Here is a 23,019-nt window from a genome sequence, read left to right as displayed (position 1 = left end):
CAGGAAGCCAGTGCCTCTTGCCTGTAACTCCAGTGACTCAGAAGGCTGAGATAGGAGGACTGCAGTTTGAACCCAGCCCCTCTTTTTTTTTTTTCTTCCTGTTTATTGGAGAGCCTGATGTGTCTTTCCTTGTCAAAGCGGGGAGCCCTTCTAGTTTTCTCTGTAATGTTCACCTGGCCCAGTGGCTCTTCTGCCCTCTCCAGGGCGTTTCAACTTAATAGCAGATTCTTACTGAGAATAGCCCTGGTGGGGACTTTTCTATAAAGGTCGATATGGGGCGGGAGGTATGGGAGCTGGGCTCTCCCTCTGGGGAGGTGGGCCAGCTGTGGGAAAGGAAAGGCATCCCTGGTGCCAGGGCCACACATGGGACTGGCTTTTTTTTTGACGGTTGTGGGGCTTGAACTCTGGGCCTGGGCACTAACTCAAGGCTAGTGCTCTACCATTTGTGCCACAGTGCCACTTCCGGTTTTCTGGTGGTTCATTGAAGATAAGAATCTCATGGACTTTCCTGCCCAGGCTGGCTTTGAACCGTGATCCTCAGATCTGAGCCTCCTGAGTAGCTAGGATTACCAGTGTTAGCCACCGAAGCTGGCTAGTGATAAGTACCGTGACCACAGGGCCACGAGAGGCTGAGGCTGCACCTCGGGGCATTCAGGAGCTGGTCCCTTTGAGCTGGGTATTGGTCAGGCTGCTCTGGCTTATAGGAGATGGATAACAGTATGAATTTCTTCAAATATCTTGTGGCTGCTGTAACAAATTACCACAAACTCAGTGGCTTGAAACTGCACTTTATTCCTTTCCAGTGATGGAGATCAAAAGTCCAAAGCCAGTCTCACTGAGCTATGATAGCCGGGTATGGGTAATTCATACCTGTAATCCTGCAATCTTAGGAAGCCAGCCCAGGCAGGAAAGTCCCTGAGATTCATTTCTCCAATCAACCAGCAAAAAGCTGGAAGTGGAGCTGTGGCTCAAGTGGTAGAGTGCTAGCCTTGAATGATAAAAACTAAAGGACAGTGCCTAGGTCTTGAGTTCGAGCCCCAGTACTGGCACAAAACAACACCAACACACGCACACAAACAGGAAGAAAGGCAAGCTAACCTGTGAGCCCCCCACATTCACACAGGCCTTGGAGGGAACCTGGCTTACAGCTGTGAGGGGAGACAAGGATCTGAGCAAAGGCTCCTGGATCTTGGGGGAGCATCCTCGTCTGCCAGGCGTATCCTTTCCATTCCCCATGTGATGCTGCGAGCCTAGGGGACCCCTTAGAACAGCCCCTCAACCTTTTTGGTCTCTTTACCTCAAAAATAAATAGAGCCCCAAAGAACTTCTGCTTTACATGTTTTGTATCTGTTGATGTTTACTGTATTAGAAATCAAACTAAGAAGTGTTAAACTGTCTACATGCTGACATTAAAAATCAACAAAAAAACAAAAACAGCCATTTTTTTTTTCCCCCAGAAGAACAAGTTGACAAGAAGAGGGGCGGCTTTGTCCTTATGCTAAAGTTTTTCCTGTCAGGCAGGGTTGAGGACAGCTGGGTCTTCTAGCGCCGTGTGCTCACTTCACCATTTTGGTTGTGAAATTTGAAGGGAATGCATCCTCACCAGGTGGAAGCGGGGTCCTCAGGGGCGGGGCGCTGGCTCTTCACTGCTGCACTTGCCCGCCTGAGCTGAGATTTGTTCGTGGTGTCTCACACCGGATCCATGCCTGTAAACACCTCTGCTGTGCCTGGCACACTGTAGGATTTTGACCATTACACATGGAAAGCGCCGGCTTTGCGCTCTGCATGCCTTCCAACCTCCGTTTCTGACCCTCACGTTCGTTCTACCCCTGCCTGTCTCATCAGGTGGGCCGTGAGGCTGTCAGACTCCCAGTGGTGTATGTAGATGTTGCTGATGCTCATTTTTGCCCTCAAACTCCACGTGTACTGGTGGTTGTCCTCAAAGTGACAGGCTCACTTTGTTCATGGTTGACAAAATGTCGGCTCAGTCCCAGTGTCTGAATAACAATAGCTGGTCTCTCCCTTGTTCTTTTCATTAAAGGTAGCATTAGTAAACATTAGTAAAAGAAGAAAGCCAGAGGCCCAGCCACAGGGGGCTCCTCTGGGACAGTCCCCCCCCATCCCCCATGGTCCAGGTGCCTTAGTCTTCAGGGTTCTACGAAGCTGACAGTAGAACCTGCTGCTATTGACTTGGGCCATGTGGGGTCCAGCAGCCACCCACTGGAGCCTGTGCTCCAGTAACGTGGATGTGGGCAGGGCAGGAAATCAGGAATGAGGTGGAGATTAGGAGACAACTTTGTGAACTTTGACCTCATGGAGCCCAGCTGCAATGGAAAGCTGCTGTCCCAGGAGTCGAACCTTCTTCCTGCTTGCTATTTTGGTGCCCAGATCTCAGCCCTCTTGTTGAGGGCTCAGAGTTTTATTTTATTTAGTTGGTTATGGGGTTTGAACTTGGCCTGGGTACTGTCCCTGAGCTTTTTTTGCTCAAGACTAGCACTCTATCACTTTGAGCCGCAGCTCCACTTCCAGTTTTCTGGTGGCTAATTGGAGATAGCCTGTTATTCCCAGGCTAGCTTTGAACCTGGAATCTCAGACCCCAGTCTCCTTAGTAGCTAGGATTACCGGCGTGAACCACCAGTGCCCTCCTGAGGGTCAGATTGACTGTGGCCAGAAAAGGGGACATATAGGAAGGTGGGGATCCTCTCTGGTACGAAGGAGTCAGATGGCCTCCCCTTCCCCTGTCATGGGCCAGCTGTGTCCCTGAGAAGGCAGGAATGTGAAAACCAGCTCCCAGCCACCTTTGGCAACAAGAGACTGTAGCCAGTCTGTGTTTCGTGATGAGTTAGGCTGCTAAGCCAGCCCCATTGCCCCGGCTCCTTTGGTGCTCTCCTTTTCTGGATACGTGTCTCAAGTAGCTACCACTTCAGACTGGTAGGTAGCCTTTGCTCCAAGGGCTGCTTTTCTGTCTCAGTGAAGCCAGCAAAGGCCCTGAGATTCTTGTCTCATCCGTGCTGATTGGGCCAGCTCCCTGGGCCCTCTTCAGGACAGTCCCAGGCTAGACTTGTCCTTGACTCTTACCTCTGGTGTTTCTGTGCAGTGTCCCACCTCTATATAACTGTGCAGAGTGGCTGGGTATGTACCCATCCCTAACCTAGTCACTGAGGCCAGGTGGTTATACTCTGATTGGCCTGTGAGGGATATGTGGAACAAGATGGGCACATTTCCCAGGGAGGGGGCATGGGTGCTGCTGCCCTGGGGTGTGGAAGGAATGGGGTTGGGGAATGGAGGTTCCTCTGGGAAAGGCTGTGAGCCTGATAGCTGTTTCCTCCTTTACACATGCTTGATGCAGGTCCTGGTAGAGGCCACGGGATGCTCAGATGGGCAGGATGAGCGACTGGCACAGAACCTTTGCCCAGAACACACTTGTCCCTCCTCACCCCCAGAGGGCACGGCAGCTTCTGAAGGAGTCCACGGCATTTCAGTGTGTCCTGAAGTGGCTGGATGGGCCGCTAATTAAACAGGTAATGAAACTCGCTGTTAATGTCAACCGCTCTCATCTGAGATGCGTCTGCAATGAGCATATTGATTTCTACTTGCCTTCCCGAGTCTCATTGTCATAGCCATTGCCTGGGCCTTGGCAACACTCGGCAGAGAGGCTCATTAGTACCAGCGGTGGGACTCAGTGAGATGCCCAGCTGCTCACACTGGAGAGGGTTTCTTTCTGTTGATGGCGGGACAGTTGAAAACTCAGATGGCCTGATTTCTGAGGCAGAGGAGGCTTTGTGTTGGGTGCCAGTGGGTCATGCCTGCGGTCCTGGTGAGTCCGGAGGCTGAGATAGGAGGATTGCAATTTGAAGCCAGTTTAGGCAGGGGAGTTCATAGGACTCTTACTTCCAATCACCCAGCCAAAAGCTGGAAGTGGAGCCACTGCCCAAGTGGTAGAGTGCCAGTTTTGAGAGAAAAAGCTGAAGGACAGTGCCCAGGCCCTAAGTTCAAGTCCCTATGTGTGTGCGAGCGTGCACACATACACACAAGGCCTTGTGCAGGTCTTCAGCCTTTGAGGAGGGCTACAAAACCATGAGCATCTTGACAGCTCTCCACGGCTTGTGTGAGTCCTGGTGCCTGAAGGTCCCACGTCTCGCTGTACCCCAGCCGGGGCTCTGGTAGCTCCTGCCCACGTGTGCCCTTCAGCTGCCAGGGAGCCCACGGGACAAGTGGTGCTGCTCTGCAGTGCCTACGGGACGCCGCGGTGGCCAGTGTCCTCGTGAGGCCTGGTGGCCCTCAGAGACGCCCGAGAAGCCTGCTTGGTTGGCAGAGCCTCGCCTTCCGCAGCCGGCACAGGAAACTTGCGCGCATTCAGAGCTGGAGCCTTGGGCCTGTGAGTGCGGCCTCACGGCTGCCAGGTCGCCCTTTCTCCAGTTCAGGTCCACACCCTTTGGCGAGCCTCCGCTGTATTTGTCTGGGGCAAGTCAGTGAGGTAGTTGCTGCCTTACAGCTTTCCTTGTTAGCACGTGGACTGTTTACCTGCCTCATAGCCCTGGGCCAGGGGGTACCAGCCTCACCCCCATTTCACAGAAGAGGAGCAGATCCCGAGGAGGGGAGCCTAGGGTGGTTCAGCTCCAGTCCAGCCCTGGCTTCCTATAGAGCTGACCTTCCCCTGGCTTTCCCCTGCTGTGGCCCCTTGTTCAGGAGCCCGCAGGATATTGGACAGGTTTTTTTTTCTTTCCTAGGGAGTTTATGAAGGAAAAATTGCCTCTCATTTTGTTTGGTTTAATTTAATTAGTGATTTTATTTTTGCCAGTCTTAGGGCTTGAACTCAGAGCCTGAGCACTGTCCCTGGCTTCTTTTGCTCAAGGCTAGCACTCTACCACTTGAACCACAGCACCACTTCCGGCTTTTTCTGTTGATGCAGTACTGAGGAATCGATCCCAGGGCTTCATGCGTGCTAGGCAAGTGCTCCACCACTAAATTACATTCCCAGTCCCCGGTTTTATTTTATTTTATTGGTCGACAGGTGTTCTGCCACCTGAGCCATGCTCCCAGCCCCTATTTCTTTCTTTTCTTTCTTTTTTTTTTTTTTGGCCAGTCCTGGGCCTTGGACTCAGAGCCTGAGCACTGTCCCTGGCTTCCTTTTGCTCAAGGCTAGCACTCTGCCACTTGAGCCACAGCGCCACCTCTGGCCATTTTCTATATATGTGGTGCTGGGGAATTGAACCCAGGGCTTCATGTATACGAGGCAAGCACTCTACCACTAGGCCATATCCCCGACCCCCCAGCCCCTATTTTACTTTTGAGAAAGGTAATTCACATAGTTCAGAATTCATAAGGAGCACAGGGGAGGCGACTCATCCCACGGTGTCCCCGAGGCACGGATATGCCACCTAGGTATGGCAGGGGTGACAGCTTCCGTAACTTCTAAGCAGTACAATGAATAAGCCCACGTGCATGTTTCTATTATTTTTAATTTATTTAGGCAGGGTCTGCTCTATAGCTCACATTGGCCTCCAGCTTGAAGTCCAACCTCCTTCTCCTGATGGTGGGATCACAGGTGTGTCCTGCCATGCCCGGCTTAATGCCTTTACATGCCCATGCAAATGGTAGATTACTATAACGGGTTCTGTACCTGACATTTCCCCCCCTTCCATGGTAGTGAGTCTTACGGATTGTTCATCCTATTACATGAAGGAATTTTGTACTCTTTCTCAGGATGACATTGTGTTTTCTGTGTGGCTAGGCTATCACTCACTTACTGAGGGGTTTGGAATGAACATTCAGACTTCTCTAGTCATATATTCTGTTATAGATAGCGCCTCAGAGAATAACCCTTGTTACATATGTTTTAACGTTCACATATATTTGTAGAATAATTCCTCCAAGTGGAATTCCTGTTCTAAGTTCCATATTAAAATTGATTATTTAAGACTCCATTTTATGTTGTTTACAAAAAAAATATTCAAACATAAAGACCTAAACAAGTTTGAAGTAGTAAATGGGACCGGAGTACTAAGTATGAAGAGTAACGTCACATTGTGCCTGACAGTGTAACGATGAGCAAGAGGACACGGCAGTCCCTGGGTGTGGATGACTGTGCTGGGACCTAGGACCCTGGGTCACTCCTGCTTCCCCCCCCCCCCCCCGCCCGTCCCCGCCCCCCCCCCCCCCCAGCCAAGCTGGAAGAAGCTTTGGGAAGACTGGGTTCAAACCCAGCTCTCTCACCAGTGAAAGTAAGATGCATTTCTCTCGGCAGTATTCACCCAGACAACTGTGCCACGCTATAAAAATGTCTCAGTAAATCTCAAAGAACTGAAATTAGAGACTGTGTTCACTGGCTTTATGGTATTAAACTAGAAATCGATATTAAAAGACCTAGAAAATCCTCATATAGTAGGAAATTAACACACTGCCAAATAACCCATGGGTCAAAGAACTCATTCAGAAATTGGAGAGTAATTTGGATTGAGTAATGGAAGTGGATATGAAAATTAGTTATAGTGAATACATTCCTTTGAGGGAATTTTATAGATTTATACAACCTTATTAGAAAAGATGAGAGGTGTAAAATCTTGGCTTCCTCCTTAGGAGCCTAGATAAAGAGCAGACACTAAGTAGAAGAAAGGAAATGCTGAATGTCTTCACAGACAGGACAAACAATAGAAAATGAGTAAAGGAGTTAGGGGTTAGATTTTTAAATTGATTAATAAAATTGACAAGCCCCAAGCAAGATGGATGGAGAGAAAAAAATGAGGAAGAAATGAGACAGATGACCAACCCTGAGGGTGAAAGGAGGTCTTGCTCTTCCACAGATGCTGCAGTTGTGGGGTTGAATTCATCTAGCCCAGTGGGGAGATGGACCCGGGAGCTTCCCTGAGGTCTGGGTGCCGCGGAACCTGGCAGGAGAGAGGCAGGTGTGACCTGGTGCTGTGGGGAGGTGTCCAGGCCAGCAGTGTGGGTTCTGACTTGGGGATGGCCTTCCTAGAGGACAGCGAGGAGGAGGAGGAGGAGGAGGAGGAGGGGACGGGAGCAGTGGACAGCGAGGAGGAGGGGGGAGGGGACGGGAGCAGTGGACAGCGAGGAGGGGGGAGGGTAAGGGAGCAGTGAACAGCGAGGAGGGGGGAGGGTAAGGGAGCAGTGAACAGCGAGGAGGGGGGAGGGGACGGGAGCAGTGGACAGCGAGGAGGAGGGAGGGGACGGGAGCAGTGGACAGAGAGGAGGAGGGAGGGGACGGGAGCAGTGGACAGAGAAGAGGAGGGAGGTGATGGGAGCAGTGGACAGCGAGGAGGAGGGAGGGGACGGGAGCAGTGGACAGTGAGGAGGAGGGGGGAGGGGACGGGAGCAGTGGACAGCGAGGAGGAGGGAGGGGACGGGAGCAGTGGACAGTGAGGAGGAGGGGGGAGGGGACGGGAGCAGTGGACAGCGAGGAGGAGGGAGGGGACGGGAGCAGTGGACAGAGAGGAGGAGGGAGGAGGTGATGGGAGCAGTGGACAGTGAGGAGGAGGGAGGGGACGGGAGCAGTGGACAGAGAGGAGGAGGGGGGAGGTGACGGGAGCAGTGGACAGCGAGGAGGGGGAATGGGTTGGGAGCAGTGGACAGTGAGGAGGAGGGAGGGGACAGGAGCAGTGGACAGCGAGGAGGAGGGGGGAGGGGACCGGAGCAGTGGACAGCAAGGAGGGGGGAGGGGACGGGAGCAGTAGCCGTGCACATGCTCAGTGCCCGGTGGCTACGAGGCTGATGGCAGGAACGCAGCCCAGTCCGAGTCCTCATTGAGCTCACGCTCCAGCTGGGGGTCGCTCAGCAGGGAAGGCTGGACAGTCACCAGGAGATACAAGGCCAGCAGGCCAGGCAGGGTGGAGCAGGGCTGGATGGCCAGGTCCGGGAAGGCCTTGGGTGTGGGAGGAGCAGACAAGTGTGTAGAGGGAGGAGGGTGAGGCAGTGGGAAAGGGAGTGGTGCTGGGGCAGCATGCAGTGGTGTCTCTCGCTGGGTGCCCCAGGCAACACTGACTAAAACAACCGGGTTCTCCTGCCCCTGCTCCCCAGACCTGCGCTGCTCCGTCTTCTCCATCCCTGGAGATGCCACCGCCTCTCCCAATTGCTCCAGACCACACATAGTCCTCTTCCTTGGGACTTAGAGCTGGGTGTGCGGAAGACCGGGCGGACCCAGCCAGCCATTCTGCATGCAGCCTGTTACTACGGTCACCTCCTTCCTGCTCCTCACATTCTGCTTCTAGCCTAGTACTCTAGCCACACCGTTCATCCTTTGGGAAGATCCCCGAAGTGCCTGCCTCGTGCCAGCCAGTGCCCTGCCCTCCGCCCCTGCGTGGGGGAGGCACTGGCCTCCACTCCCGCTCCTTATACTGCAGTGATAGCCGTTAGTTGCATGGCTACTATAAAGGTGAGGTACAGAGTACAGTTATATAACTCAGGTAAAGAGTACATTTCTTGTTGGACAGTGTCACCCCTTCCCTTACTCTCTCCCTGTTTTTCCTGCCCGTCCTCACGCACATGTTGTACAGTTCATTTTCAACGTAGCGTCTAGTGAGTACCACGGCTGCATTTGTTCACCCTTTGTCCTTCCATTTCTGTGTCTCCACTTACCCTCCCAAAGACATATAAACGAACAAACAAGACAAAAAAAAAAAAGAAAAGAAAATGAAAACAGCGTAAAACCGCCTTTCATTTCCATTTCTTGGAATTCATTTCAATGAATATTATTTTGTGTGATCAGAGGCATATATGCCTTTGTGTTCCTCCTGAGAGCATCCTCCTTCGGTCTCACTGTGTGCGAATGCCTAGAGTCCTGTATAATTGATCATGTCCCAGTGTATTTTAGATCTAGCATCCGCATTGACAGTCATTTTTCTTCTTATTTTTTTTTTGTCAGTCCTGGTGCTTGAACTCAGGGCCTGAGCACTGTCCCTGGCTTCTTTTTGCTCAAGGCTAGCACTCTGCCACTTGAGCCACAGCGCCACGTCTGGCCGTTTTCTGTATATGTGGTGCTGGGGAATCGAACCCATGGCTTCATGTATACAAGGTGAGCACTCTTGCCACTAGGCCATATTCCCAGCCCTGACAGTCTTTTTCTTAAAACCTTGAATCAGGTCAGGCCCACGCTGCTTCTCGTCTCACCCTGGCTTCTCCTGCCAGCCCGGTTTCTCCTTGGCCTCTGTGAGGCCTGTGGGAACTGCTCTGTACCCCTCAGCTCTCAGCCCTTGCCTTCCTTCTCTTCGCTTGGCCTGCTGCAGCCCCGTGGGTCTCTCTGGAAGAATACCTGGGCTTTTGGTTCTCTTCAGGCTCGATGAAGCATAGGACCAGGAGGCAGCATTCACTGAGAAGATGCTTATTACTGTCCCAAGGGGTAGGGGCAGACCACGCAGGACCACCTGCCCATCCCCTCGCCCAGGTGGGAGGGCCTGGATAGAACCTTTGCTGTGACTTCTTAGGAAAGAATGGGTGGGTAAGGTGTGCCCTCAGGTGTCAGCAGGCCCAGGATTGGCCAGTTTGAATAACTCTGGGATGCAGGAGCTGCCCTTCACTGCCTGGTTGCTGGTCCTGGCACAGGGAGGTCCTGGAGCATGAGAGCCAGATGGAGCGTGTGTGGGCGATGAGGTCTCTGCCAATTAGGGATGTTCTCCCGGGAAAGCCATTTGCCATCTCTGGGGATTAGCCCTGGGGGTCAGTTCCACCTGTCAGGGAGGCTGCAGATGCCAGGCTATGGGGAGTATCGAAAATGAGGGAATATAGTTCACAGAGCTGAAAGTCATCAGAACACTTCTCTTTGGTCTTGGAGAAAGCTCTTGCCCCAGGGCCTTGGATCTTGCTGTTCCCCCTTCCGGTTCTTCGTCCCCGGGTCCTTGTGTTCCCTTCAGTTCTGGCTGCAGATGTCACTTTCCCAGGGCATCGTCCCCACTTGCCCAAGACGGCAGGCCCACCTGTTCCCTCCAGCCCTGCTCCTTCCTATAGGCCCTACAGGGGCAGACATCTTGTGTCCTGTGTCCCCTTGTACCTTAAGTGCCTGGAACAGAGCAGATTCACAGAGTAGATGGTTGGTGAATGTTAAGTGCGTGAGTGCGAGGAAAGCTCAGGACTCGGTCTCAGGTAAGGACTGGGCCATTGCGGGTCATGGGAAGTCACAAACTGGAGGTAAAGCTGCAGGGAAGGGCTTTGTATGGTTGCCCAGTGCTGTGTTTGTAGCCAGGGTCTCTCCAGTCCCAAAGATCTGCTTTTCCTTTGCTAGTACCACTCCAGAATAATTCTGGCAAACTGAAGATTTAGGAGTTTCTGAGTCGATCAGGAAGAACTCACTTGCTTGTAAATACACCCCAAATGGCTTAAACTAGAGGTGATTTATTAGGTCATGTAACAGACAAATCCACTGTTACAATAAGCTTCAGGTATGGGTTGATCCAGGGCCTCTTGTGATGTCACCTGGATTTGTTCTCGCTTGCTTTTTGGCTCCACCTAGTGACAGAGTCACTACCAGCAGCTCCAGGCCGGCGTGCATTCTGGTGTAGGCGGCTCTTAGCTGCAGCACTGGTCTCTTCTGTCTTGGTGGCGCTGGTTATTTCTTAAGCTTTGTCTGGTTCAGGAGGCTCTAAGGCTTCATCAGCCAAGGAAAGGCGCAGCATTGTGTTTGCATTCTATTTTTATTAAAAATTTAAAATTATGAACCTCTAGTTGTACAAAGTGTCTCAATTCAACATGTCAGTTTACGCATACAGTGGATCTTGACCAATGCGTGTTTGTGTTTTATAACTCACCAAGACCAGTGGCTGTGGGGAAGGCCTTCCCCTGAAGGAAATCGGGGTGCTGACAGTTAAACAGGTGGGGCGGGTGTTGGGTCGGGTGACCCGGTGTCCTCCAGCGTGGTCTCACGTCTCGCTGTCTCCTAGGGAGTGCCTGAGGTGGTGTCGTCAGAGATCGAATGCCATCTGCGTGTGTCCCTCTTCGATGTCACCTACCGACACTTCTTTGGAAGGACGTGGAAGAGCAGGGTGACGCCGGCCAAGCAGCTCTCCAGGCAGCCGCCCAGGGTGGTCTTCAATGAGGTTGGCTGTGGTGGCAGGGTGGGGCTGCCTTGCAGCGGGACAGGGCTTGGTCCTCAGCTGCGTAGCTCAGGGAGTAGTCTTCGGCACCGGGAGGACTGGTCAGCTACGATCTGTAGGAATGTCACAGAGCCTCAGGACCTGTCATCACAAAGCTTGTCTTCATGGTGGGCACCTTGTTCCTAAACAGATGGGAATGTCTGCCGTGGCGGAGGGGAGGGTGCTGTGGTCTCATTACCTTCAGAAACCATGGGACAAAGCTAGGAAGTTATTGATCTCTTGTTGCCATCACTGTCCCCTTCTTTCTCATCCCCCCTCCTGCTCTTCCTCCCTTCTCCTGCTTTTTTCTTTCTTTTTGTCTGTCACGGGGCTTCAACTCAGGGCCTGGACATTGTCCCTGAGCTTTTGCTCAAGGATAGTGCTCTATCACTTTGAACCACAGCTTCACTTCGTGGTTTTTTTTGGTCATTAATTGGAGATAAGAGCCTCATGGCCTTCCTGCCTGGGCTGGCTTTGAACCATGATCCTCAGATCTCAGCTGCCTAAGAAGCTAGGATTATAAACATGAGCCACCAGTTCCCCGCTCCCACCTTCTTTTTTAAAATAGAAGTTGTGTTAGTTAGGCTCTCTTCTTTTTTTTCTTTTTGGCCAGTCCTGGGCCTTGGACTCAGGGCCTGAGCACTGTCCCTGGCTTCTTCCCGCTCAAGGCTAGCACTCTGCCACTTGAGCCACAGCGCCGCTTCTGGCCGTTTTCTGTATATGTGGTGCTGGGGAATCGAACCTAGGGCCTCGTGTATCCGAGGCAGGCACTCTTGCCACTAGGCTATATCCCCAGCCCTAGGCTCTCTTCTTGGCTGTAACAAAATACCCGGGATACAGCTGTGAGGGGGAAGCTGAATTCCAGCTCACAGTCTCAGAGGCTCGGCCCGTGGCTCTTGGCTCTGAGTCTGGGCCTGCAGTAAGGCGGGACATTGTGGTGGTGAGAGCGCGTGGCTCTGATTCATGGCCAGCAGGATGCAGGGAGAGGAAGCTGGGGCTGCTGGCTTCTTCTTTCTGACCTTTTGTTCCATGTGGGTCCCGAACCCAAGTTCAAGTCTTCTGAGACTCAAGGCACGCTCTTCGCTGTGAGTCCCTGCAAAATACAAAAAGCAAGTTACCTGCTTGCAACAGAGTACACGTTCCCACCCCGAAAGGGAGGAATGGAAGAAGTTTGGACCAAAGCAGGAGTGAAATTCAGCCGTGCAAACCCTAGGTCCTCTGTGCTCTGGGGCCCAGGTGGCATGAGCACCCCGGCCTGTGTCCTAGGAGCTTCTCATCCACTCGAGTTGGCAGTCAGCAGTACCCGTCGCAGATGGTGCCATTGAGACTTAGGACGGTGACCCACCCGGGTCGGGCGGAAGGTGGTACGGTGTGAATGCAGACCCATGCCTCTGTCCTCCAGACGGAGCAGTGGCCTGGGCACTGGGGGAGGCCCGTGTCCCCAGGTGGCCTTGTGGCTGGCCATCTTCCAGGCACCAGAGCCAGGGAGGAGGTTCTCTCCTGCCAGGTAGCACAGTTACCGTGAGCTGTGATGAGTTCTCAGGAGGTGAGCGGAACGGGGGCTCTGCTGCTGCGGGCAGAGCCACAGAGGAGGGCCTCGGGGCTGGGCCCTGGCGGAGCAGGCTGGGGATGTTTCCTTACAGTGTTTGGGTTGAGAGGGGCTCAGAGCCTGCTGTGGCAGCCCGTGGGGTGGGGTGGGGGTGGTCAGGAAGGGCCTCCTTGGCCAGGTCCTGCAGGGCCTTCCTGGGAGACATTAGGAGCTTTAAGAGCGGGGGGTGTCTGCTGTCTACCCCTGAGCCCCGGTGGGAGTCCGAGTTTGAGCACAGTGGGTCTGCTGTGATTTGACTCATGCAGGTGGGAGCCCCAGAGGACTTGGAGGGTCTGGGCTGTTTTGCTTTGGGGTACTGAGGGGGTGAGGAAGCCCGGTGTGACAGTTGGCATGAGGGTGCCCACAGCTGTGCTCTGAGTCATCACTCCGGGCGGCCCCCCTTGAGGTTCCTTCTGTGCCAGGGCTGCCGTGGCCGTAGCCAGCACTGAGGTTCCGGCTGGCTGTGACCATGCGGCCCTCTGTGCTTGGCGGTCACCCAGCCTGAGGATCGTGTGTGTGTCTTGGCACAGATCACCTCAGCGGTTGCCCGGACTTAACACGGGTCGTTGAGGGAGCTGCGCCCCGAGGTCAAGAAGATTAGACAGAGCCTGGCAAGATGTGTGTCATGGGAACAGAAAACGTGTCTGACATTAAGGTTGTCAGACAGCTTATGCAAATGCCTCCTAAAGGTCTCCGCGGCCCTCGTGTTGGAGAGACAAGATTCCATGTTGTAAATGGTGCTCGCAGCCCTGCGTGAGCCCGCCAGGCTGATGTACCATAGGCAGCGTGTCGCCTTGTGCCTGTGACATGCCAGGGGAGGTTGGCCCCGAGTCTCTGTGCCCCCTGGAGCCTCTGTATGGCCTTCTTCTGTCCAGGGTGTGCCCGTGTTGAGACTGCTTGCGGGAGGAATGGAGATGGTGGTGGGCAGGACAGCTGTCCTTCCCTGGGCAGGGGCTTCTGTGCTTAGAGGCACATTTTGTTGTTTAATCCTATCCTGCTCCCGGGGAGGTCAGTAGTCACCTGTCCCCATTTAAAGGGGAGGACACTGAAGGCTGGGGATGGAAACTCGGCCTGTTGGTGGCCGACCCCGGTGGGCCCACACTCAGCTGTGCATTCCACAGTGTCCTTCTGGTCTCCCATTTCAGGTCACCCTGCTATTGTCACCTAGGGAGTGCTTTAGAGGGGAGAGGCCGGATTAGACTCTGGAACCAGCTGGGGCATCCGGAATGCTTGTGTCTGAGCTTCCTGATTCAGCCCTCTCAGTCCTTTTCAATTTTTTTTGGTGCTGTTATTGGGGCTTGAACTCGGGGCCTGAGCATGGTCCATTAGCCTTTTCTGCTCGAGGTTAGTGCTCTGCCACTTGCCACACCTCCACTTTTGGCTTTTTGCTGGTTATTTAGCAATAAGGGTATTACGGACTTTCATGCCTGGGCTGGCTTTGAATCATCCTCAGATCTCAGCTTCCTGAGTAGCTGGGATTACAGGCGTCAGCCACTGGTGCCTGGCTCTCCAGTCTTTTTTGTAGTTCTGCATTTGGAGAACTACATTTGGGGCCCTACATTGTCTGTCCTGTGTTCCCCATCAGTGATCCTGCCCAAGTGGGAAGTGAAGTGGGCGGTTCTGTCTCCTGGTCCTGGAGGTCACCAAGTGACAACCCTTGTAGAATACACTAGTCGACACCAGGGTCCCAGGGACTGATGCTACTTCTGGCCCTCATGCTGGATCTGTGCCATGGAGGAGCTTCTGTGCCCCTGAAAGTTGAGTCACAGTTTAGCTTGCTCTGCCCCCCCAGTGGCCCTTTCAGCCCATGATTCACACCTGGGCAAGGAAAACCAAGATTTCAGCCGTGGGTTTCCGGGTTGGGATATCCTTGACTATCTAGTGCAAAGTTTCTGGAAAGGCCTTCCTTCTTCAGCCTCGCAGTTGTTGAAGTGGAGAGTGTGGCAAGGTTGGAGTGGAGTGACCAGAGCATTTCAAGTCCTGCAGGGGATGCTGAGCCCCGACTTGCTCCAGGAACCTGCCTTTCCCCAGCTGCTATGCCTGCGGTGAGCAGCAGAGGCCAGTGGTGGTCCAGCCATCACTCCACCCCAGCAGCCTATAGGCAGATCTCCTCCCCTCTCCTGACTGCAGCCTGGATAGGAGGCTTTGGGGGAGTTTAGTTAATTGAGGAGAGTCCCCCTTAGATGTGTGTGTGTGTGTGTATGTGTGTGTGTGTGTATGTACATGTCACACACTCCCTGAGTGAGCCCCAGGAGCTCCCATGAGCGGGTGTGTTTGTGTGTGTGGTGATTGCGTTGTGCTGACCGATGCTGTGGCCACAGGCCTTCAGAAGGTGTGACGTACCGCGGTGGGTGAGCTGCCTGGACAGGGGCTGCGTCTGGCCGGTGGGCCGGTGGGCTGGTTTGCTGTGCTCTGCTTTAGTGAGTCAGCTGCCTGTGTGTGGCTGAGGGAGAAGATGCCATTTATAGCTGCAGACAACACTGGCCTGAGAAAAGCCTTTGAACTCAAGGGATAATCTCTTCAAGCTGGTTGAACCCCTCTCAGGGGCTCTGCCTTGTGGGGCCCAGGTAAGCAGCCCCCAGATCGCTCTCGGTTCTGAGCCCTGAATCCTTCTCCTCAGAGAGCTTCCCTGGTGGAGAGGAATTGCCTTCTGCTTCCTCTGAGACAGTTAATAATTCATTTAACATATAAAAAATAGTCTTTTTAAGAAGTAGCCCTGGCGGCCCCAGTACAGTGATTTCTATAGATTCTCTTGGAGATGCGCGTAATTCTCCCCAGAGTCTTGCTTAGCTGACTGTTGTGTCCTTGCCCTCACCTGCATGGTGGCTTGCTTTTCCTCCTCTGTTTCAAGAGTGTTTGGGGCAGCGTCCCTGGGGGCTCTCATGTGCACGAGTCCGGGTGTCACTAGTGTGGCTGGGGAAATCACCTGCCTTCACCAAGTGACACGGATAAGAGGTGGTCCCCTCCCCTTCGCTGAAGCCTGAGTCTCAAATGGCTCTTATGCACAGAGTAATGAGAGCCGTGTAATCTCCCCTTTAAAAGTGGGTGCTGTGAGGGAAAGCCTGTGTAATCCAAATGAAGGCCCTGAAGGCCCTTCCAAAGCCTGGATTAATCAGCCTCGTTCTGGAAAGAACAGTTAACTCTCCTGCAGCCCCATTTACCTGTGTGTGTGCGTGCGCGTGTGTGTGTGCGTGCGCATGTGTGTGCGCGCACACGCTTTCTGATATAGACATCCACAGCCACAGAGACTGCAGCATCGTTTCCATGGGGCTGCTCACCTATCTGAGTGCACTGTGACCTCTGGAGAGATGCTCTCCGTTGGCTTAGCAGACCCTCACCTGGCTCTCAGCCGGAAGTGGGGCTGTGACAGGAAGTGGTTTCATAGAAATGATGTCTTGGTGATATTTCCAGTATTGGGTCTCCTTGAATAGGGATTGAATTGCCGGGACAGTGAAAGGCTTTGTGTTGGATTCTGTTGTTGTCATGTGCTCGTAACAGTATCCAGTGGGATATTTCTTATTTGGGTTATAACTAGGTCTGTTCGCCTATCCCTCTAAGTTAGCCACATTGCCCTTCAGGCTGGAGTGAGGACTGGTCTTGGTCACGAGCCTTGCATTGATGTAGGATGCACATGAACCAGAGTCCAGCTCTGCCACTTGTCCCCCGTGGGACCCTAGGCACGTTGCTCATCTCTCTGACCTGCACGCACAGCTGTGTCCGTGTGCGTCGGGGCTGCTGAGTGCTCAGTAGTATGGTTCCCACACAGGTGCCTGGGAAGCAGGGCGTGTTCACCCAGCGGAGGCTGGCTGACCACCTACTGTGTGCCACGCTGTGTTTAGGAGCTGGATGTACCGAGATGGAGTAAATCCCATGCCATCTTTTCAGCTAGGGCTCAAGTTTGTGTTATCCCTCTGCACCACTGACTTCAAGGCTGGATCATTCTCTCTTCTCCTGTGAGTTCCTGAGGGCTGGTCCCCCATCATTGTGACATTTTGCCATGTGTAGCCCCCCTCTTCCTCTGCTCCCCAGAAGCTTCCAAAGTTGGATCTTGAGACTCTGCATGTTTCAGAGGAGCGTTGGGCCCAGCAGAGCTGGTCGCCCTTGGGGCCACCAGTGTTGGACAGTCATGGGCAGGAGCCTGTCTGAACCCAGGTATGGGATGAGCAGGTAGACAGAAGCTGTGACAAGAGTCTGTTGCTTATTTGCCCTTGTGAAGGTGTTATATTAAGGACTTATTAAATGTTTTAAAGATGATTATTCTGAAAGTTTATTCTGAAGCAAATCCTTTGCAGGATGGTCGTTTAATTCTGCTCCTCTCTCCCTTGGCCTTGTGGGCCCAGGTCAGCAGGTGGTACCACAACTGGCCATCAGCTGGAGACACCAAGTGTAGTATCTCATCAGCAGAGCCAATTTCAGTCCTGTCATTGTGGGTGAGAAATGGAAACCTGGCCCTGAGGCAAATGTGTCTGTGTTTTTGAAGATGAAGGCATTAGGCCTGGAGCATTTAAATGATTTATTAATCTGTTTACCCTGTCAGGGAGGAGCTCACCCAGGGCGGACTTGAGAGGTATGGTGCGGGGCCAGGGGAGCCGCCTCTGTCTGAGTGGCCTTCTCTGCAGGGATTTGATGGCTTGACTTAAACTTGTAATTATGCAGTTTCAGGTGAGGCCTAGAATTTTCCTCTCAAAACGTGTGGCGTTGGTGTTAATTAAATTTCCCTAGGCGGAAGGGCCTGGTTACAGGTGTCAATCAGCTACACGCTGTCTGGAGGTTCAGCTGAGCTCATTTGCATGCCGGGAGTGGGGGGCGGGGCTCCTAGACACTGGTGATACAGGGGAAGGTGACTTTGCTGGATGAGCAGTGGAGAGAGCTGCCCCAGGAAGTCTGCTCCGGGAAGACTTTCACGGTCTCCAGGCCATTCTGGCTGCAGCCGTGTTGTACCCTTCATGAGGTCTTTGAGTCTCGGACCTTCTTCAAAGATGGGCTGTGATTTTCAGGCTCCTCACGAATCCTTGACCATGGTACCATTCCCACATCAAATGGATTTTGGAAAGGAGTGTATTTATGTCCTTTTCAACCAGTAGCAATACTGACACGAACTGAATAGTCTTTTAGTATGCATTCCTTCCGGGGAACGCTAACTGCCCCTGAGCCAGCTTGCTGGGCTGAGATGCACAGTAACAGGGCTCTGTTTTGAAGGTGTCTCCTGATCTCAAGATAATTCCTTTTGGTAGTAAATGAAGATGAGGGAGTGTCCATAAATTTGTACTTGGGACACCCCTGAGCACCTGGTCCTCCTGTCTTCAAACAGAGCAGTTTCAAGGTGACCCCAAGGCTGAGTGATGCTTCTGCTTCCTATCATAGTTTAAACGTTTGTTTTACTGCCCCCCAAAAAGTGGGCGGTGCTCCCAAAGCCGATGCACAGGTATAAACAGAAAGGCATAGTCGTGGCAGGCCCAGCCTCACAGCAGGGCTTTTTAAACAGTTTCCCATCCTGGACACTGAAACATAACTCTTCCCCAGTCCAACCACCTGTCAGCTGGAAGTGGTCATTATTTCATCATTTTGCAATAAAAGATAATAGAATAACGATTTATGTTTTGTGGCTGATGTTTTAATGTGTCCCTCTGTTATCCTGGGCTGACAGTCAGCGATTACAGTAAACCGCTTCCTCCGAGACAACACGGTAAGGACTCATTACCAGGAGGATTAATCATGGTGTGGTGGACCCTGCCCCACCTCTGCTGGGGTGGTCTTTGGGCCCAGCTGGCGGCTCTCCACCATGCTGCTGCACTGGGCCCCAGCCCAGTCATCTCCACAGGTGTTTCCAAGGACACCCAGGTCCTGGGCTGACCCACGCCACCCTCCGCCCTGCCTCTGTCTTCTGTGCCTGATACGCTGTCACTTTTAACTACATGCAAGTGCAACGTGTTGAATGAGGCCGAAAAGCAGGAGCAGGGTGGAGGGAGGGTGCATGTGTTCTTGGATTTACTTCAGCTGGCTCATCTTCCACTCTTCGCCCCTCCCCCCCCATGGAGGGAGGGGCGGGACAGCTGGAGTCAGTGATCCTGTGTTTGTATTTGGGCATTGGAAAGTTGCAAATGGAAGATTTTTTTCTTTTTCTTTCTTTCTTTTTTGGGTGCTGGCCATGGGCCTTGAGCAAAAAAGCCCAGGGACAGTGCTCTACTGCTTGAGCCACACCTCTATTGCTGGCTTTTCAGTGGTTAATTGGAAATAAGAGTCTCCCAGACTTTCCTGCCCAGGTTGGCTTTGAACCTCCATCCTTAAATCTCAGCCTTCTGAGTAGCTAGGATTACAGGTGTGAGCTCCTGGCACCTGGCTGGAACACCTTTTAAGATCAACTTGAGTATCATCTACTTGGTTTAGGTCCCCCCAGAAACCTGTTAATGAAAAGATCTCAAGGGGGGCTGGGAATATGGCCTAATGGTAGAGTGCTTGCCTAGCATGCATGAAGTCCTGAGTTTGATTCTTCAGCACTACATAAACAGAAAAAGCTGGAAGTGGTTCAAGTGTGGCTCAAGTGGCAGTGTGCTAGCCTTGAGCAAAAAGAAGCCAGGGACAGTGCTCAGGCCCTGAGTTCAAGCCCCAGGACTGGCAAAAAAAAAAAAAAGAAAAAAGAAAAGATCTCAAGGTAATTCTCATCATAAAAGACATTTAACTCTGAATTTCCTTAGCAGCTAAAGAACTCAGGATCCTCCTTAATCTAAACACAATTAGTTCTGATGGAACTTGATAAATCTTGTGCCCAGCTGCAGCTTGGGTGTTAGGTGGCCAGTGGATGGGTGTATTTGCAGTAGACGTGTTCTGCCTAGGGCTGATGTCACCAAACTCCTGCCTAGTCTCACCCACCCCTAGGGCAGTTGCACAGCTGGGCCAGCTGTTCTCCCTAGAGGGTCTGGGGTCTCGATACGTATGGAAGTACAAGTCCCAGGGCGGAAGCTCCTGGAGCAGAAGCAGGTTGTCTGGTTTCTTGGCTATCAGCACCTAGAGAGAGATGCTTTTTGGCCCCAGGGGATTACTTCACAGTGCCACTTTCTCTCCAAACACTTGGATGGAGGGCAGTGGTCCACATAAGGGTACAGGGTGGAGTCTCTGCCCTTGTATTGTGCACATGACAAGGTCTTGCTTCTTCTCTGCTGGGTCTATCGCCTGACTCTGCTCAGCCATCTTGTTTTTCTGTCTTACAGCCCTTCTACTTCCATACGTCCTTAAACCACCCGAATATTGTGGCGGTGGTAGAAGTGGTTACTGAAGGCAGGAGGAGAGATGGCACCGTCCAGATGTTGTCATGTGGGTTTGGGATTCTTCGGATCTTCAGCAACAAGCCTGAATCGCCTACCTCTGCTTCCCAGGACAAACGGTGCTTACCTAGTTTTCTGTGCTTGGGCCTCTCCCGGCCTCTGATTGGTGATGATAGAATAGAAGGCTTTGAGTTTGTTGTCACAGCTGTTTTGTTTTCACAACGGCATGCCTTGGGATAGTTCACGTTTTATAATTTTTGCCTTTTATTTGAATTTGAACTCAGGACTTTGTACTTAGCAGGAAGGTGCTCTCAGTTGAGCCATACCCCATTTTTTTCACTTCAAAGTAAGCTAAGTTGTTCCTGGGGGTGGAGTGAGGACTGGCCTTGGCCACAAGCCTTGGATTGGATGTCCAGGGTGAGGAGTACCAGGACAGCATCGTGCCTGGGTGGGAACGTTGCTCCCATGGCCACGGACCACGGGCATTCCACAGACATTCCTCCCCCTCACGCCTGGGTGGGAACGTTGCTCCCACGGCCATGGCCATGGCCATGGCCATTCCACAGACGTTCCTCCCCCCAATGGGGCTTCAACTCTGGGTTTTTCACTCTCACTTGGCTTTCTTGCTCAGGGTTGGTACTTTGCCACTTGAGCCATGCCTTCAGCTTTGCTTTTTTGCTGGCTAATGGGAACTAAGAGTTTTAAAGACTTATCTGACCAGGTGGGCTTCGAACTGTGATTTTCAGACCTCAGCCTCCTGAGTAGGTAGGATTACAGTCATGAGCCCGGCCGTGTTCTTTGCTGGGACGTTTCCAGGTTGGGTACTTCTCTTGGTATTCTTTTCTAGCTCCTCAGTCTGCAGGCTGCAGGCATGGCAGACGTGTGGCGGGAGGAGTTCTTGGGTGAGGGAGCTGACCCCCGCCCCCCCATTCTCTTCAGAGGATGGGACTGGCAGCCTTCGGAAGGCTCTGGGATGTCTGGGGTAGTGGAGGCAGAGCTCTATGTCTCTCTCATACTGGAGGTGGGAAGTTGACCTTGTGTCTGGTTTTCTTTTCCAGGTTGAGGCTGTATCACGGCACCCCTAGAGCCCTCCTGCACCCACTTCTCCAGGATCCTGTAGAGCGTAAGGAACCGGCCCGGCCTTGGCAGCCCTTCTTGGGCTTGTGCCTTTCCAGAGTGTTCCTCTCTTCCGCCCTGTCCTGCCATCTTTCCCTGGTGTTCTCTTCATTAGTATAGCACACAGTTTGGTAGTAGTTGTAGGCGAGTGTGTCATGGACTTGGATTTCCATAGAATCGAAGGAATGCTTTAGCCCAGGAGGAAGGCACTGTTTTGCGAGGGAGCTGGGGTGGGGTGGGTGGGGCCCTTTGGGCACCTTTGGGATAATGGCTTTGTTCCCTAGATGAAGCAGTTTCTGTGACTGTGAGGCCACTGGATATTGCCAACGTAGCAAAGCCCCCCAGCTGTGCCCACCGAGGGGGAGCGTTCTGTGGAGGCGCTGTGGCCTCGTGTCGGGTGGCTGCCCCAGGCGGGGGAGCCTGTTGTCTCTCTGTGGCAGCACCTCCTGAAGAGCTGCAGACATGCTGGCCCCCTCTGTGCCTCCGCTGGAGGGTGGCAGGAGGGGCTTGGGTGGGTGCACTGGAAGGGCATCTAGAGGCCCAGTGCCAATGGAGAGCTCAGGTGTGGGCAGGGAGGGCAGTGGGAGGTGGGTCTGCCCTAGAAGATGTGTGCCAGAGGGGAATTGTGGGTATCCCTTGGCCTGGGTTAAAATGTCACAGCCCACCCCTGCCCACCTGAATTTGGGGAGAATTCTGAGCTAGGAGAGTTATCAGTCAGAAATGGTTTTATTCAGAACGGTGAGCTCTCAGGTTACTTTTTTAGTTGAAATTAATTCTCATTAGTCAAGACTTTCTCTCCTGGAGCATCCTTAGATTCGGAGCCCTTTAAGGAGGGACGTGGCCTCTGGGTGTCCTGACCTGGGGGACTGGAGGGAGTGGGAGGGGTGTCCTTCTGCTCACATTCCTGCGAGTAGGTGGAAATGGCCATGGCCTCACGGGGCTCGCGGTGTAAGAAGTACGGGAAGGGAACGGTTCAGTGGTCTTCCTCCCCGCACCTCACTTGTGAGCTTGCATCTGACATTGCACCTGGTTCTCGCCCTCGCTTCCCTCACTGCCCACGTGTGCTCCTCCCCTTAGCATCCAGCCAGGTCCTGGATCTGCTGTTCCGCACTGGGCTTGGCCCCTCCACAGTGGCCTGGGTGGCTCTGGAGAGATCAGTGGGAAGGCAGGAGCCAGGATCCAGGCAGGTCACACTGGCCGCTGGGATGGGTCGCTGATGTGGAAGCCTGGCCTGAGCCTCCGAGTAGTTGTTCTTTGGCTAAATTTCTCTTTTGTTGGCTGTCCAGAGAGGTGCTAGTTTTTTGTCTGGCCAGCCACATAGGTGAAATGCCTTTAAGGGACATTTTAAAGGAAACAAGGCATGTGTTTAGAGTTTTTGGGTATTAAGAGGACAGTTTCCACTGCTTTCCTTTTCTGCTGACCCATCTGTTTCTTGGGAAGGCAGGCAGTGAGTGAGGTGAGTTGGGTAACCCTAGCTCTCTGCAGTGCGGTCACGGCTAGGGCTCTCGTGGCCGGTCCCCGCCCCAGCCCGCTAGCCTGCGAGGTGGTATGGTCACTCTCACTGAGGGCGTCAAGGCCGAGTGTGGCCAACTGTGGTGGGGGTGTGGAGAGGGCACCTGTGGGGTCCCCTCTCCCCTCTGGCTCTGTGGTTGTGGGGCTGCCTGCCTCTGTACGCCATTTCTGCTGCCTGCTCCCTCCCTGTGGTGCTATTTGTACCTGCAAGGGTGAGGATTGTCACCTTCTCCTGCCCTCCTCCTCCTCCCTCACCTCTTCCTGTGCTCCACCTCCCTTCCCCAGGGCTTTGCCCAGACCGCTCTTGCAGGTGGGACCATGTCCCTGTGCCCCAAGGAAAGCTGGTGTGTGTCGTGTGTCTGGGCCTCGGTCCAGGGAATGGCCCTCCTGAGCACGCGGTTCCACGTCTGGCGCTCACCACGCCCGGTGCCGTCCTGCGCCCTTGTAGGATCCGATGGATGCC

The 23,019-nt window shown here is 53.2% G+C and overlaps 1 protein-coding gene across 3 annotated transcripts in view; it reads left to right on the top strand.

The window, feature by feature from the left end:
- Positions 1 to 23,019, top strand: part of Nphp4 (nephrocystin 4) — a 95,036-nt gene that overhangs the window by 1,761 nt on the left and 70,256 nt on the right. For 2 of the 3 annotated variants that reach the window (XM_048350135.1, XM_048350133.1), the window contains exons 2-5: positions 3,350 to 3,521; positions 10,887 to 11,042; positions 19,875 to 20,047; positions 20,987 to 21,051. In XM_048350135.1, the coding sequence (XP_048206092.1) occupies positions 3,378 to 3,521; positions 10,887 to 11,042; positions 19,875 to 20,047; positions 20,987 to 21,051 (538 nt within the window). In that variant the 5' untranslated portion in view covers positions 3,350 to 3,377. Of the gene's footprint in view, positions 1 to 3,206; positions 3,522 to 10,886; positions 11,043 to 19,874; positions 20,048 to 20,986; positions 21,052 to 23,019 lie in introns of those variants that run through there. The other variant, XM_048350134.1, reaches the window with a different exon arrangement.

Source organism: Perognathus longimembris, chromosome 7 (genome assembly GCF_023159225.1).
Source record: "Perognathus longimembris pacificus isolate PPM17 chromosome 7, ASM2315922v1, whole genome shotgun sequence".
NCBI classification, from domain to species: Eukaryota; Metazoa; Chordata; class Mammalia; order Rodentia; family Heteromyidae; genus Perognathus; species Perognathus longimembris.
Note: the sequence above shows the minus strand (reverse complement) of the source record. Positions and strands in the feature narration are given on the sequence as shown.